This window comes from Leucoraja erinacea, chromosome 29, assembly GCF_028641065.1.
Source record: "Leucoraja erinacea ecotype New England chromosome 29, Leri_hhj_1, whole genome shotgun sequence".
NCBI lineage: Eukaryota > Metazoa > Chordata > Chondrichthyes > Rajiformes > Rajidae > Leucoraja > Leucoraja erinaceus.
In genome coordinates, this window is record NC_073405.1 from 6,991,358 (window position 1) to 7,008,337 (window position 16,980).

Consider the following 16,980-nt stretch of genomic DNA (forward strand, 5'->3'; position numbering starts at 1 on the left):
GGTTTGTCGGTTAATTGGCTTGGTAAAATTGTAGATCGTCCCTCGTGTGCGTAGAATAGCGTTAATGTGCGGGGATCGCTGGTCCACGCGGACTCGGTGGGCCGAAGGGCCTGTTTCCGCGCCGTATCTCTGAACTAAATCTGAAAGAATAATTATTTGTTTCTTCGACGATGTTGCCCGACTCGCTAAGTTACTCCAGCACTTTTGTGTTTTGCTCAAGATTCCAGCAAAATCCTTGTGTCTCCAACCCCTCATCCATCCTACCTACTACCCATCCACCAATTTCCCATCTGTTTATCCAGTCCCTGCTCCCCACACCCAAGTCTCACCCATCTTATCCATTCTCTTAACAGAACACTTTCTCCCATCCCAACTCCCTCAACTTCCCTAAGACCACAAGACAAAGGAGCAGAATTCAGCCATTCAGCACAGTCTAATTTAACTTTCCGATCATGGCTGATCTATTTTCCTCTCTCGACCTCATTCTCCTGCCTTCTCCCTGTAACCTTTGACACCCTTATGAATCAAGAACCTATCAATCTTCACATTAAAAAAATTCTATGTCGGCCTCCACAGCCATCTGTGGCAATGAATTCCACAGATTCACTACTCTCCAGCGAAAGAAATTCCTCATCTCTATTCAAAAGATACATCCTTTTATTCTGATGCTGTGCCCTCTGGTTCTAGACTCTCCCATTATTGGAAACATCCTTTCCACGTTCACTCTCTCTAGACCTTTCCCTGCCCCATTCTCCCTTACTCTAAACCCTATTCAGACAATCTAATCTCCATTCTTTAGAGATACAGCGTGGAGACAAGCTGTTTGGCCTACCGAGTGCACGCCAACCAACAATCACCCCGTCCTATCACTATCCTACACACGAGGGACAATTTTACAATTTATAGAAGCCTATTAACCTGCAAACCCGTATGTCTTTGGAGTGTGGGAGGAAGCCAGAGCGCCCAGACAAAACCTATGCGGTCACAGGGAGATGGTACAAACTCCATACAGACAGCACCTGTAGTCAGGATCGAACCTTGGTCTCTGGCGTTGTAAGGCAGCAACTCTAACGCTGTTCCCATGTTCTAATGTTCCCATCTGTGGAATGTCTGTGGAATTCTCTGCCTCAGAGGGCGGTGGAGGCAGGTTCACTGGATGCTTTCAAGAGAGAGCAAGATAGGACTTAAAAATAGCGGAGTCAGGGGATATGGGGAAAAGGCATATGGGGAAAAGGCAGGAACGGGGTACTGATTGGGGATGATCAGCCATGATCACATTGAATGGCGGTGCTGGCTCGAAGGACCGAATGGCCTCCTCCTGCACCTATTGTCTATTGTCATCCATCTTCCATAAACCTGCACCCAATTCAGAGTTAACAAAGAGTATAGAGTGGTGACCAGCAACCCACCCCGACTGACTGGGTTTTAGCTTCACAACACACACACGCGCGCACACACAAATCATTCTCAAATATTATATTAGTGTTTAACATTCAATGCATTTAAAACATTGATTCCACACTTCATTTCCAGATGTCATAATCACATAGTTTGATTAATTTGTGGAAAACAGTCTCAGATGGAGCAGGATTCCATGAATTTTGACTAGGTTCCAGATCTACGACAGATTCCAATTTGCTCCTCGGTGTGGCAGAGTGCATTCAAGAGAGTTGCATCAAAACTTAATGATCATTCAGTAATTTTTAAACAACAATCTGGTGAGTGAACAGAGGGAGGGTGGGTGGGTGACGCAGGCCAGCATGCAAGTGTTGTGGTTCAACATAAGCTGGAGTGCGAGATGTACAAGGCAACAAGGACTGAAGTGCGAGCGACTTGCTTTTCGATCTGCTTTGCTACCCATCCATGGGCTGCCATCAAATCCTTCCAGATCTATTGGCTTCTTGGGTTTAAATCGATTCAAGAAGCAGCTAAATTGGGGCACTGCAACGAAAGGCTGGCTCGGTACGTACAGCAATCAATTTTCTTTTCATCACCACTGTCAATCTAGTTCTGGTTGTAAAGTGATTAAGATGTCAGGTGGTGACAGCTCCTGGGTAAAACAGACTTTGACCTGATTGCAATTGTGGACAAATAGTTGTGGAGGTGTCATCAGATCCACCATGCTCCTACCTCTCACTCCCCCCCCCTCCCCCTCGTCCCAGTCCCCATTCCGGTCAATTCCCCCTTCTGGGTCAATCCAGGAGCATTCTCATCACTACCTCTGTGGTGGAAGCTGTGGAAGGATGATAGGAGAGCAGGCGATGCCTGCAAAGGATTCGGGGAAATGCAGGTCCCTCTCCCACTCATCGGTGCCAATGTTATAAACCTGCACCACGCTGGTCACGTTGTTCAAGTGCCAGTTGTACCCTCCCACCACGTAGATCTTTCTGTGTAGCACACAGCAGCCAGCTTCCGACTGGCCTGTCCTCATTGGACTGACTGTAGTCCACTGGTCGGTCTCGGGGATGTAATATTCAACGGCCAGGACGTCGAAGCAGTGGTCGACGTGGTCCATCCGGCCACCTAGCGCGTAGATCCTGCCGTTGGCCCCGACCATGGAGTGGAGGACCCGTGGCTCATTCATTGGAGTCTTTTGTTCCCAGATGTCCGTCTCGGGACTGTAGCAGTGGAGAGATTTCTTGTCTTCGATGGTAATACCGTAGCCCCCGGAGATGTAGAGCTTCCCCGCGCTGGCTGTGCCCGCGTGCCCCCACGTCCGCCGCTTCAAGCAACACACGACGGTCCACTCGTTCCGCCGCGGGGAGTAACGCTCGACCGTGGCGAGGCTCCCGGTGCGGTTGCGGCCTCCGGTGGCGAACAGCATCCCCTGCAGCACGCCCAGCTGGAACTGGATGCGGGCCTCGTGCATGGCGCAAATGCGCAGCCAGTGACTGAGGTGGGGGTCGTAGCGGAAGCACCAGCTGACCGCCCCCTCGCCGCTGCGGTACTGCAGGTGCTGACCTCCCACCACGTACACAAAGTTGTCCAGGACGGCCACGCAGGCGTGACTGCACCCCACCTCCATCTCGGACCGCTCCGTGAACTGCCGGGCGTTGCCGTCTGCGAGGACGAAGACCTTGCGGCTGACGGTCCTGTCGTTGTCCGTGTACGGGGTGCCGCCGAAGGCCACCAGGGAGAGGGTGTCGGAGCGGATCGTGGTTCGGGCCGACTGCATCTCGTGCTGTCGGAACGGCAGGATCTGGTAATTAAAGGCTTCGAGCAGGTACTGGCGACACATGGGGTCGTCCAACATCAAGCTCTGGGTCTGGACGTTGTCCACCAACTCGGTGGACTTCATCAGAGGGAAGCGGATGTGGCGGAGGACCAGGCCGGCGCTGGCCTTTCGCGCCTCCTCGTACTGCAGCCACCTGATGGCGGCTCGGAACAGGTCCACCTCGCCGCAGTTCTTCAGCTTGTTGCTCTCCAGGAAGAAGGCCAGTCGCTCGAGGGGGAGGTGCAGGAAGTCCTCTTCCTCCGAGATTTGCAGGAAGTGGGCAAAGGTGAAGGCGTCCACGGACTCCTTCAGGGAGGAGAGGCTGAAGGTGGTGGCCATCTGGCCAATGTTGAGGCAGGTCTCCACACTCATCGCCGTCTTTAGGAACTGCTCACACAGTTCGACCACGGGCACAATCTGCAGGAAGACAGCAGCCCCCAGCACGTCTTGTATGCAGTCGAGGTCCAACGTCACCTCGGCGCTGTAGGCAAAGTCAATGATGTGCTTCAGACCCCTGGCCGACACTCCTTTCAACTCAATGACATCCTGTCCGCTTTCCCGCATTCCCCCAGTGAACATCGCTCTGGGAAGGAACAGATCCAAAGATGAACAAAACACAGTGCACATCCTATCAATACCACATTGTTCAAGGCAGGGATTGCTGCCATTACATCAGATGCCTCTTTTTTAACATTCAATAGGGCAGCATAGGGGTACCGTGGCAGAGTTGTTGCCTTACAGCTCCAGAGATCCAGGTTCAATCCCGACTACGGGTGCTGTCTGTATGGAGTTTGTTCGTTCTCCCTGTGACTGCATGGGTTCTCTCCCACACTCCAAAGACGTGCAGGTATGCAGGTTAATTGGCTTCAGAAAAAAAATTGTGAAATTGCCCCGAGTGTGGAGGATAGTGCTAGTGTCCGGGGTGATCACTGATTGGCACGGACGCGATGGGCCGAAGGGCCTAGGTCCACGCTGTATCTCTAAAGTAAAGTCTAAGTCGATTCTGAACATCGACAAACACCTACGTTCAATCTGCCAACGTCTATTGGATCTCCCGGTTGCTAACCATTTTAACTCCCCTTCCCATTCCCATAACGACCTTTCTATCCTGGGCCTCCTCCATGGCCAGGCTAAGACCACACGCAAGCTGGAGGGACAGCACCTCATATTCTTCTAGGGGAGTTTACACCCCAACAGTATGAACATTGGGTTTCCAGTTTTAGGAAACCTCTGATAATCCCCCCACCCCATTCTTCCCCCAATCCCCCTTTCTTCCCCCCCCCCCCCCCCCCCCCCTCCCCTGTACCCGCCAGGACTATACCTATAACGCCCCTTCACCTACATTCCTTCCTCTGGCTTTACAATTCATAACTCTTCAATCTTTTTGTTCCACACTTTCTGATTTCTCATCTCTGGCATTTGTCCAACTACCTGCCTATCAAAACCCTCCCTCACCTGTGTTCACCTATTACCTGACAGATCTTCTGCCCCCCTCTCTCTCTTTCTCCCCCATCGCCCCCCCCCCCGCCCCCCCCCCCCCCCCCGCCCCCGACAATCACTGAAGGACCCCGACCCAAAACACCACCTATCAGTGTTCTCGTGAAATGCTGCCTGACCTACTGAGTTACTTCAACACTTTGTCTTTTTTCTCTCCCACATCTTCTCTGTTCTAAGAACAATCTCAGCTTCTCCAGCCCCCACTATGTAACTGACATCATTCACCCTTGGGACCATCCAAGTAAACCTCTTTTGCATTTTCTCCAAGAGGTCTAGGCATTAATTTGCAATGTGTTTGCATGGTTTCAGTGCATTTTTATCCTCTGCACCTGTTTATTAAGCCTAGCACCCCATCTATTTTCTTGAATCATCTTAACAAGCTTATCATTTCACCTTCAATGATTAACAAAAATGTACCAGTCATAGAGTCTTACAGAGTGGAAACAGGCTCTTCGGCCCAACTTGCCAAGATGTCCCATCTACACTAGTCCTACCTGCCTGCCTTTAGGCCTCTAAACCTGTCCTATCCATGTTCGTGTCAAAATGGTTCTTAAATGCTGCAATTGTACCTACCTCAACTGCCTCCTCCGGTAGCTCGTTCCATACACCCACCAATCTTTGTGCGAAAAGGTTACTCCTCAGGTTCCTATTAAATCTTTCCCCCCTCACCTTAAACCTATGTGTTCTGGTTCTCGATTCCCCTAGTCTGGGCAAGAAGCTCTACCCGATCTACTCCTCTCATTAATTTGTACACCTCTATAAGATCAATACTATCTCTCCCACCCGACTTCATGTTGCCATTGCATAACAATGCGATTTTCTAAAGTGCATTACTTCAGTTACTGCTATTAAAATGCATCTTATATGTGTCAAAGCATTTTATTAGTCCATGGTTCTTTAAATTCATTCACAGGCCGTGAACGTCACTGGTAATGCGGACATCTATTGTCCGTCCCTGCTCCAAGGTTGTCAAAAGTCTTCCTTGTTATGTTTGAGGCACATTCAGGCATCCAGGGTAGGAATTGATGGCTTTCATTCCTTGACAATAGATATTTACAACAATCCTGTTGCCCTAAGGTTGCTTTTATCTTTCCTTTTATTTAATTCACTGATTTGAAATCTCTCAGTTCCACGATGGGATTTATAATTATATTTCAGGAACAACATTCCAGAGTTCTATTAGAGGTGTAACGGAACCACAATGTTCTTGACATGTACTAGCTCGTGTACGAAATGTACTATCGTATTCACATTAGACCATCTTGCCAAATCGACCAGCAGGTAATTGCATTTGTACTCCCTATCTCCATCTCAAAGTAACATAAACATTAAAAGGTGCAACACCAGTCACGGCTGATTAATTTCCTTCCATTCCTCAGCATTCTCTTTCCGACTGACCCCACCATCACCTTCATGTTTCTGTTTCCCGAGTAAGTCACTTCTGATGCATTTATTCAAATTCCTATGAATGTTGACGCCGACCATCGATCACCCGTCCACACAAATTCTATGCCATCCCACTTTCGCAACCACTCCCTACTCACTGGCAGCAATTTTACAGCAGGTTAATGTGTCTTACAAACGCGCACGTCTTTGGGATGTGGGAGGTAACGGGAACACGTGGAGGAATCCGCAAAACGCCACAAAGGCAGCACCCAAGGTCGGGATTAAACCCGGGTGTCTGGCGCTGAGGCAGCAACTCTACCAGCTGCGCCACTGCTGCATAATCTTCATCATTCCCTTCTGTGGGCTAAAGGGCGCAACGGTAGGGTTGCTGCCTTATAGTGCCTGAGACCCACGTTCGATCCTGACTATGGGTGCTGTGCGTATTGAGTTTTCCCTGTGGCCTGCGTGGGTTTTCTCCGGGAGCCCCTGTTTCCTCTCTCACTCCAAAGATGTTCAAATTTGTAGGTTAATTGGCTTGGTAAAGTTGCAAATTTTCCCTGGTGTGTGTTGGATAGTGTTAGTGTGTGGGGATAGCTGGTCGACACAGACTTGGTGGGGCCGAAGGGCCTATTTCCGTACTGTATCTCTAAACTAAACTCAATCCATTTAATTTGTCCCTGACAAATCTAAGTTTAATTCTCAAAAGGACAACAGTTTTCATCTTTGACAACCTTTTTAAAAACAATTTTATGTTGGATCTGCATTGCCTTTTCTTTTTATTTCCATCCCATCGTTGGTTTATTTTTATTCCGCCTTCACTTTCCCAGCCGCGCCAGACAGCACAAAGGCTGTACGCCAAGTGCTGGGCAGGAAAAGGAGCTGAATCAGACAGATTCCTTACATGGCCTCAGCTTAAAGATGAGACCCGCAAGCTGGGATAACTGGCAAGAAATTTCTACTGTAAACATCACTCGCAGTAATCATCAGCAGTATTCGCAGCCTCAGTTGCAAGCTCACACTCTCTGTTGAAGCAGATCTGGACTGCTGTCTTCTACAACATAGAAGTAGTGACATGGTGGCACAGCATAGAGTTGCTGCCGTACAGCGCCAGGGACCCATGTAGGATCCTGACTACGGGTGCTTATTGTACAGAGTTTGCACGTTGAAATTTAGAAGGATGAGAGAGGATATAGAAACATTTAAAATTATTAAGGGAATGGCTAGATGCAGGAAAATTGTTCCCGATGTTGGGGGAGTCCAGAACCAGGAGTCACAGTTTAAGAATAAAGGGTAGGCCATTTAGGACTGAGACTGAGAGATGTGAATCTGTGGAATTCCCTGGCAGCGGAGGCCAATTCACTAGATGTATTCAAGAGAGAGTTGGATATAGCTCCAAGGGCTAACGGAATCAAGGGATATGGGGATAAAGCAGGAACGGGGTACTGATTCTGGATGATCAGCCATGATCATATTGAATGGCGGTGCTGGCTTGAAAGGCCGATGACCTACTCCTGCACCTATTTTCTATGTTGTCGCCGGGTTCTTGGTTCTTGGTTCTTGGTTTCTTGGTCCTCCAAAATATTCCAAATGGAATTTAAACTGGAGGTGTAATGTCAGGTGCTCCAGTTTCCTCCCACACTCCAAAGACGTGCAGTTAATTGGCTTTGGTAAAATTATAGATTGTCCCTAGTGCGTAGGGGGTGGTGGGGGGGCTGTGGGGGAAACCGTTTAAATCTCTTCCCTGTGCGGGGACCCGACTATTCCCTGTCGGGTCTCGGATGTCGTTGAGCCTAACATCGTGGAGCCGGCGGCGACCTCTGGCCGGGACTAACCTGAGGACTCCAGTTGCAGAGCCTGCGGAACGGAGATCGCGGAGCTGGCCAACTTTGGAGCGGGAAGAGCTGTGGTGGCGTGCGGCTGCGACCCGACTTTGGAGTTCGGAGGCACCGGCCGCAGACCCGGTGGACGGGAACATCGGGAGCTCGCAGGTTCCCGGTGGGAGACCGCTTTTCCAAGCTCCGCAACGGCGACTTCTCCCGCTGGAATCGCGGGTTTAAAGGACATGGAGCCGGGGCCTAACATCGCCCGGCGTGGCTTAAACGGCCACAGGACTTACCATCGCCCGCCGGGGGCTTTAACATCGGAGCCCCAGTTTGCCTCGACACTGCAGTTGGACTGCTGAAATGCGGGAGAAGGAACAAAGGGAAGAGATAAAGACTTTGCCTTCCATCACAGTGAGGAGGTGTTGGAGACTCACTGTGATGGATGTTTATGTAAACTGTGTTAAGTGTGGGTCTTGGATTGTTTTGTAATGTAAAAAAACTGTAGAAATGATATTTCGTTCAAACCTAGGTTTGAATGACAATAAATCTTATCAAATCAAATTAAAAAAAAGGATAGTCCTAGTGTACGGGGATCGTTGTTTGGCACGGACCAGGTGGGCCAAAGGGCCTGTTTCTACGCTGTATCTATGGTCTAAAGCGGAAATATCAGAATGCATTCCAACTCTCCAAAAGGCACTGCTAGATAAATCTGTTTTCTCCCAAAATACCAATCTTTTTTATAACGTAAATTCGGCGACTATGAAAGGCTTAACAGCTTAATAGAACACGACAGTGTGTCCGCTTTAACTCATATTAATGGATATCACTGCAGGGATGAAATTGAGGTCAGTTTGTGAAATCACACCCAGGCTGACGGTGAGGAAGATGAGACCTTCAATCAACAGTCAGCTTGATCACGGGTCCAATTGCTTGTTTGGGTGTTCCTTCCGATGCTGGCTTGGATTTCAGATTGATGTCTTGCATCAGAGATAACATTTACTCAGTCTTACATTGAAACAGTACAGCACAGGAACAGGCCCTTCAGCCCACAATATCTGTGCTAAACATGATACCCAGACCACATAACCCATCCCTCTCCATTCCCTGAATCCCCACGTGCCTATCCAAGCATCAATTAAATAGTACTGTCGTATCTGCCTCCACCACCACCTCCCCTGGCAGCACGTTCCAGGCACTCACCACTCATTGTGTAAAAAAGCCTGCCCTGCAAACCTCCCTTAAACCATGCCTCCCATTTAAAAGTTGCCCCTCAATCTGTAATCTGTAGTATACCAATGATGGTTTACTTTACTTCTTCTTCTTTCGTGTGGCCTGCACAGCTTAAAGTTGTAGGACAACTTGTTCTATTTGATCTTCTGTTTGTGCATGTCGAGTTGATTGCATTAGTCGAAACAGGGCGGACCACGTGAAGGTTGCAATCTTCCACCCCGTTTACTTTATTAAAGGACACGAAGTGCTGGAGTAACTCAGCAGGTCAGATAGCATCCCTGGAGAACATGGATGGGTGACGTTTTGAGTCAAGACCCTTCTTCATACTCTGTCTTTATCCAGGTGAATTTGCTTTTCACTGTACCTCAGTGCACGTGACAATAAACCAAACTAAACTTGAGGGCAGGGTGGAAGTTATTGGTGAATTTAATGAAGTCCACAGGTCCTGCACGGGTGCGGGAGGCAACCCCGACACAGTCGTCGATGTAGAGGAGAAATAGATGGGGATAGGGCCAGTGTACTCCTAAAAACAAGAACTATTTGATGTAACCCACAAAATGTCAGGCATAGCTGGGCCCCATCCGAGTCCCCATAGTTACACCTTCAACTTGGAGAAAGTGAGAGGAGTCAAAGAGAAGTTGTTGAGGGTGCAGACAAGTTCCACCAGGTGGAGGAGAGTTAGTAGAGAGAAATTGATTGGGTTGTTGATGGACGAAGAAATGGGGGTCCTTACTGGTGGGGAATGGTGGTGAAAGGGGTTGGACATCCATGGTGAAGATGAGTCATTGGGCTCAAGAAACTAAAGATTATTAGAGTTCAAGGGCGCGTGAGATGTCTCGGTCGTAGGTGGGAAGGGACTGGACAGGGCGGTGGGGTGGGGGGGGATAGAAATGAATCGAGGCATGTGGAGATGAGAGTGGGGCAGGAGCAGGCAGAGATGATGGGTCTGCCAGGGCAGACCTGTTTGTGGATTTTTGGGAGGAGATAGAAGTGGGCAGTGTAGGGCTGGGGAACGATGTTGGAGGCTATGGAGAGGAGATCGCCAGAGGTGTTGAGATCAGAAACAGTTTGGGAGATGATGGCCTGTGGAGTCATGGACAAGGGTAGGTGTGAGATGGTGTCCAAGGGCTGGCTCCTGGCGCGGTAGAGGTCAGCCCACCAGACGACAACTGAAGCAACAGAAGAACTATAGTGTTTAAGAAGGAACTGCAGATGCTGGAAAATCAAAGGTAGACAAAGGTGCTGGAGAAACTCAGCGGGTGCGGCAGCATCTATGGAGCAAATGAAATAGGCAACGTTTCGGGCTGAAACCCTTCTTCAGACTGATGAACTGTAGGTTAGCTTCATCCAACACACTAGGGGCAATTTACTGAAGACAATTAACCTACAAACCCGCACGTCTTTGGAATGTGGGAGGAAACTGGAGCACTCGGACAAAACCCACGTGGTCACAGGGAGAATGTGAAAACTCAGCACAGACAGCACCTGTGGTCAGGATCAAACCTGGTCTCTGGCGCTGTAAGGCAGCAACTCTACCGCTGCGCCACTGTGCCGCCCAGATTCAGTCATGTTGGTTTAAGTTGAATGAGTTGCTATTTACCTCATTGCCACAATCTGTATTGTCAGCAATTGTTTAAGTACTATTTCCTACACCCAAGTCTATGTTGTTTAAAATATGTCAGGAAAATGCCAATTTGGCAGAGTTACATTTGACATGCATTAATAGTATAAAATCAGTATAAAATCAGGTTAGCATAAATAGTTCACTTTCAACAGATGTCAGGCACTATTATAAGACACCCAGCACTATGGAGCAGGAGCCAAGCTCCTGACTCTCTACTTATATTGCAATTCTCAGGCAACATTTATAGAAATCGCATCCTGGCCACTCCCTCTTCTCCCCTCTCCCATCAGGCAAAATGTATAGAAGTGTGAAAACACACCTTCAGATTCAGGGGCAGTTTCTTCCCAGCTGTTACCAGACAACAGAACCATCCTACCAACAATAAGAGCGCAGTCCTGAGCTACTATCTCAAGATTCAAGATTCAAGATTCAATTTAATTGTCATTTGGACCCGTTGAGGTCCAAACGAAATGCCGTTTCTGCAGCCATACATTACAAACAAATAGACCCAAGACACAACATAATTTACATAAACATCCATCACATCACTGTGATGGAAGGCCAAAAAAAACTTATCTCTCCTTATCCTTATCCCTAAAAACTTATCCAAAATCTTCCTCAGTTGCAACAATTGGGCTATTTTTGATCGGACTTTACTGGAATTTATCTTGCTCTAAATGTCATTCAAGTTATTCCCTTTTTCATGTATCTGTACACTGTGGATGTCTCGGTGGTAATCATGTATTGTCTTTCCGCTGACAGGTTAGTAGGCAACAAAAGCTTTTCACTGTTCCAATGACAATAGACGAAACTCAAACTCAACTCTAATACCACACGCTGACAAAGACAGAATGAAGAATGGTCTGAAATTCACCCGAGTGTGAGGGTATAGGGTGACCTCCTTCCCCTACTTATTCCAAAAAGGGATGAGGGATGAGGCAATCCACAAAGTTACCGCCTCCCCAGGAACGAGCATGGAGAAACAAGAGGATGCAAATGCCGGAATCGCAAGTAAAAGAAAATTGCCGGAGAAACTCGGGCAACATCTATGGAGGGAAATGGACAAATAACAAGGGACCCTTCTCCAGACTGACGCAAAATAACATTTGTCCACCCCCTCGAATGATTTAGATTTCAGACATACAGCGCAGAACAGAACCAAGTCGGCGTCGACCAGTGATCCCCATACGCGAGCGCTATTCTACACACACTAGGGACAGTTTACAATTTGTACCGAAGCCAGTTAACCTGCAAACCTGCACGTATTTGGAATGTGGAAGGAAACTGGAGCTCCCTGAGAAAATCCAGGTGGTCACAGGTAAAACAAACAAACTCCACACAGACAGCATCCATAGTCAGAATCGAACCCGGGTCTCCGGCGCTCTAAGGCAGCAACTCTACCGCTGCACGGCCCTACTGTGCTGCCAAGATGCAGTCTCGACCCGAATAATCGCCATTCCTTCTCTCCAAAGATGCTGCCTGAGTTACTCCAGCATTTTGCGTCTACCTTCGATTTAAACCAACATCTGCAGTTCTTTCTTACTCCTAGAATGAGGAATGGAATGGGGAATGGGACCCTACTTTCACCCCTCCTGAGACAAGCGATGGGTTACCTGGGCATGAGGGACAGGAGCCAGCCAGCCCCACAGTGCCTGCTCGGCACTGTTTCCCTGGTAAACACACACAGCGAGCTGAAGTGATGCAGGGAACTCACCGGAAATAATCACTGCAGGCGGCCAGCACCGCACGGTGTACCCGGAACATCACCGCGTTCACCATTAGCACCACGTCCAGGAGCTGCTCGTGGGCACGGAGTGCCGACAGGCCCAGCAGGAGGCTGGCACTGTGCCCTGGGGCTGAGAAGGTGTGGCGCAGGGCAATGCTCTTCGTGGCCATGCTGTGGGGACAAAGAGAGCAAGGAGGCAGAGCATCAGTGGAGCGAGGCCAACCCTCACCCTTCCCACTCTCCAACCAGGGCCGGGGCTGCTCTCTCCAACCCACTGCAGCCCACTCTGGCATCTGGGCCTGGCGGGGAGGGGGACGGATGTCAGGAGATAGAGCAGGGAAGAGGTGAGGTTAGTTTTGTTTAGTATATGGACACAAAATGCTGGAGTAACTCAGGACAGGCAGCATCCCTGGAGAGAAGGAATGGAAGACGTTTCGGGTCGAGACCCTTCTTCAGACTTCAACAGTTTAGTTTACAGATACAGCGTGGAAACAGGCCCTTCGGCCCACCATGTCCGTGCCGACCAGCAATCCCCACACACGTACACCATCCTACACACACTATGGACAATTTACAATTTTACTGAATCCAATCAACCTACAAACCTGTACGTCTTTGGAGTGTGCAAAGAAACCGGAGCTCCCGGAGAAAACCCATGCAGGTCACGGGAAGGACATACAAATTCCATACAGACAGCACCGGTCGTCTGGATCGAACCCGGGTCTCTGGCGCCGTGAAGCAGCATCTCTATCGCTGTGCCACTGTGCCGACCGTTAGGGTGAAGGAAAGGAAGGTAAGGAAGGAGAGACGAGTAGAATGAACAAAATAACACCAAAAAAAACAAGAGAAGGCCACGTTTGCTCTGCTTTTCAATAAGAACAGGCCTGGTTCTCCCCTCAACATCCATTTCCTGCCCTATCTTCAATTCCAATAATATCCACAAATCTATTAATCCTCAGTGCAACTAACAACTAAACAGTTACCGCTACCGCTTTCCAGGGTGCAGAATTCCATAGATTTGCCGCCAATGTACAAATTTCTTCTCAGTTCAGTCCTAAATATCCTACTGCTTATCTTGGGACTGTGGCCCTGATTCTATTCTCTTTATCCAGGGGAAACATCCAAGTCTTCTGAGTAATCTGAGACTTGGAAATCTTTGAAATTCCAGAGAATGGAGGCCTAAACTACATAAACCTTCCTCATTTTGACAGAATTGCCACTGCAGGAACACTGCAGAATCTTTGGTGCACACCCTCTCTAACAAGTGTCAATGTTTCAAGCGAAGGAGACCAAAAGACTAAGCATTCCAGGTGTGATCTCAGGGAGGCTCTTTAAGTAAGACACCGTGACTCTTGGACTTGCAGTTAGGGCCAGCGTACCATTTTAATGGCGTTTTGGTTTTAGTGCTGGGCATGGGGATGGGAGAAGGAAGAACAAGTGAGGCCAGCACTCGGGGCCAGGGTTGGGACAGTTTGAGTTTTCAGTTTACTTTATTGTCACGTCTACCGAGGTACAGTGAAAAGCGTTTGTCACGCGCTAACCAGTCAGCGGCAAGACAATACGTGATTACAATCGGGCCATCCACAGTAGACAGATCCGTGGTAAAGGGAATAACGTTTAGTGCAAGATAAAGCCAGTAAAGTCCGATCAAAGATAGTCCGAGAGTCACGGTGAGGTAGATAGTAATTTTGTACCACTCTCTAGTTGGTGATAGGATGGTTCAGCTGGCCGATAACAGCTGGGAAGAAACTGTCCCTGAATCTGGAGGTGTGTATTTTCACACCTATATCTGTTGCCTGATGGGAGAATGGCCAGTCTGGACTGTGAGTAAGGGGGCGTGCTTGGTGCTGGTGGGGGAAGCGCAACATGTAGCTAGGGGAGGGAGAATAAAGGGGGGTGGCAAGTGGGTAAAGTGTACACTAGCATGCTGGTATGGTACAGGCTGGCAGGAGTTTTGATGAGGCTGCCAGGTAGTGTATAGAGCGGGGTGCTGGGCATGAGTGGTCTGGTGTAAAAGTGTGGGTTGGTGCAGGTAATCGGGAATCATGAGGGAATAAGGTGCGGGCTGCAGTGTGTCCTAGCGAGTTGCAAGTGGCGGTAGGAAGAGCGTCCATCAGTGGACAGGTAATTGGGACGGCACAGGAACTCATGGTGTGGGGCAAGAAGTGGACAGGAGACCAATGATATGGAGCTGAAGAGGAATTGTCTTGTTGCAGTTTAGTTTGTTGTCACATGTACAGTGAAGTGGGGAATGGGGTGATTTGAGGAAAGGGTGGAGGGGTTGAAGGGGGTGCGAAACAGGTGATGGGGGGGGGGGAAGCGGGTGACGGGTGGCTGTGGGGAGGGTGTGATGTGGAAGGTGGAGGAGAGGGTGACGGGGAGGTGGAGTGACAGGGTGTGTGTTGTGGGGAGCGTGTGATGGGGAGTAGAGGGGGTGACTGGGATTTGGAAGGGGCGATGGGGTGATAGAAGGGGGTGAAAGAAAGGGGAATGCTGGGGCAGTAGTGGCAGTGATGAGGCTAAAGGGGGATGACAGGAGGGGTGATTGGGTGGTGGAGGGGGATAACGAGATGGGTGACGGGCAAGTGGAGGTTGAGGGGCTGGTGGAGAGAGTGATGGTGTGGTGGAGGGAAGTAACGGGGGGGGGGAAGAGTGGCGTGATGTAATGAGAAATAACGACGGTGATAGTGACGAGAGGTGGAAGGGATGTTGAGGGGGTGACAGGGATAGGGTGGTGAGGGCGTGACGAGGGGAGAGTGGCGAGGGGGTGGGCAGGGTGACAGGGAGGAGGAGGGGGGAGAGAAACGAGCTGAGGGGCTGAGGGGGAGAACGGGGGGTGATGACAGGGGAGAGAGTGGCGGGAGGTGGAGGGGTGATTGACAGGGGAAGAGAATGGTGGCGGGAGGTAAACGGGAGGGGTGATGGAGGGAGTTGCTGAGGGGGGAGAGTGGTGGGAGGGGAAGAGAGAGTGGTGGTGGGGGGGTAACGGGGGGGAGAGTGGTGATGGAGGGGAGGGGAAACGGGGGGGATGGGATGGAGGAGAGGGAGGAGAGGGAGGGGTAAATGGGGGGGAGAGTGGTGAGGGGGGAGGGGAGTAACGGGGGGAGAGTGGTGATGGGAGGGGGGGAGGGGGTAACGGGGGGAGAGTGGTGGGGGAGGGGAGGGGAGGGGGGAGTAACGGGGGGAGAGTGGTGATGTGATGGAGGGGGAGGGGGATGGGAGGGGAGGGGAGGGGGGGGAGAGTGGTGATGGAGGGGAGGGGATGGGGTAATGGGGGGGGGAGTGGTGATGGAGGGGAGGGGGGGGGGAGTAACGGGGGGGGGAGGTGATAACAAGGGGGTGAGGGGGGTGAGGTTCGCGTCCGCCGGTGTGTGTGAGGCGGCGCAGGTGAAGATGCTGCACAGTGGGCGCCGCTTCCCTCAATGCTCAGGCCGCGGCCTCTAGCCCGGCCCCGCCGACCCTCCCCTTCCCCCATACCGGCTCCCCCGCGCACCGCCGCCGGGGCCTACGCCGGCCTGAAGCCTCGGCCTCGCCTTTACCTGTTCCGCCGCTCGGCCGGGAACTCGCCGCTGCCGGACTCGGCCATCTTACCGGGGCGCGGGGCCGTAGCTAAAGGGCGGGGTCTTGTGTTTGGGGGCGGGGCGTGTGACTAGGGGCGGGGTCTGGTGTTTGGGGGCAGGGCGGGGTGTATGGGGCGGGGCTGGTGGAGTGGGGCGGGGTCTGTTGTTTGGGGGCGGGGTGTGTAACCAGGGGCGGGGTCTGTTGTTTGGGGGCGGGGTGTGTAACCAGGGGGGGGGTCTGTTGTTTGGGGGCGGGGTGTGTAACCAGGGAGGGGTGTATGGGGCGGGGCTTGTGGAGTGGGGCGGGGTCTGTTGATTGGGGGCGGGGTGTGTAACCAGGGGCGGGGTCTGGTATTTGGGGGGCGGGGCACGTGGAAAGGGGCGGGGTCTGGTATTTGGGGGGGGGGTGTGTTGGGGGCGGGGTCTGGTGTTTAGGGGGGTCTGGTGTTTATTTGGGGGGGGTCTGGTCTTGGGGTGTCTGTCTGGTGTTTAGGGGGGGGGGGTCTGGGGTTGGGGGGGCAATGGCGGGGGGGGCAGGCCTGGGGGTGGGGGCGATGAAGATAGACACACAATGCTGCAGTAACTCAGAGGGCCAGGCAGGATCTCTGGAGAGAAGGAATGGATGATGTTTCGGGTCGAGACCCTCTTTGAGAGTTCCAATCTGAAACATCACCTATTCCAGGGATTCCTGGCACACTGAGTTACTCCAGCATTTTGCGTTTACCTTTGACAAAAACCAACATCTGCAGTAGTTCCTACATACTAATGAATGTATGCATAACCGTTGAGAATGTCAGAAGAGTTTTTCCACTGTTCTTGCTTTGTATATATATTTTTTGTAAATGAAGCCAACATATGGTGACTCGTGCATGGGTGAGCTATGCAAAAAAAATGTGACAATAAAGAAACATTGAACCATT

At 50.7% G+C, this 16,980-nt stretch overlaps 1 protein-coding gene across 2 annotated transcripts; it reads right to left on the bottom strand.

Annotated features, from left to right (window-relative positions):
* Positions 1-1,461: 1,461 nt before the first annotated feature.
* On the bottom strand, positions 1,462-16,112 carry klhl26 (kelch-like family member 26). 2 transcript variants are annotated; one of them, XM_055658479.1, is made up of 3 exons: positions 16,040-16,112; positions 12,489-12,671; positions 1,462-3,797 (listed from the first exon to the last, which is right to left on the bottom strand). In XM_055658479.1, exons 1-3 carry the CDS (start codon positions 16,084-16,086, stop codon positions 2,216-2,218), a joined length of 1,812 nt encoding a protein of 603 aa, XP_055514454.1. In that variant the 5' UTR covers positions 16,087-16,112; the 3' UTR covers positions 1,462-2,215. The 2 variants fall into 2 exon arrangements, with proteins under 2 accessions (XP_055514454.1, XP_055514455.1); XM_055658480.1 differs by lacking the exon at positions 12,489-12,671 and having other exon boundaries at positions 16,040-16,099.
* Between the last annotated feature and the right edge of the window lie 868 nt (positions 16,113-16,980).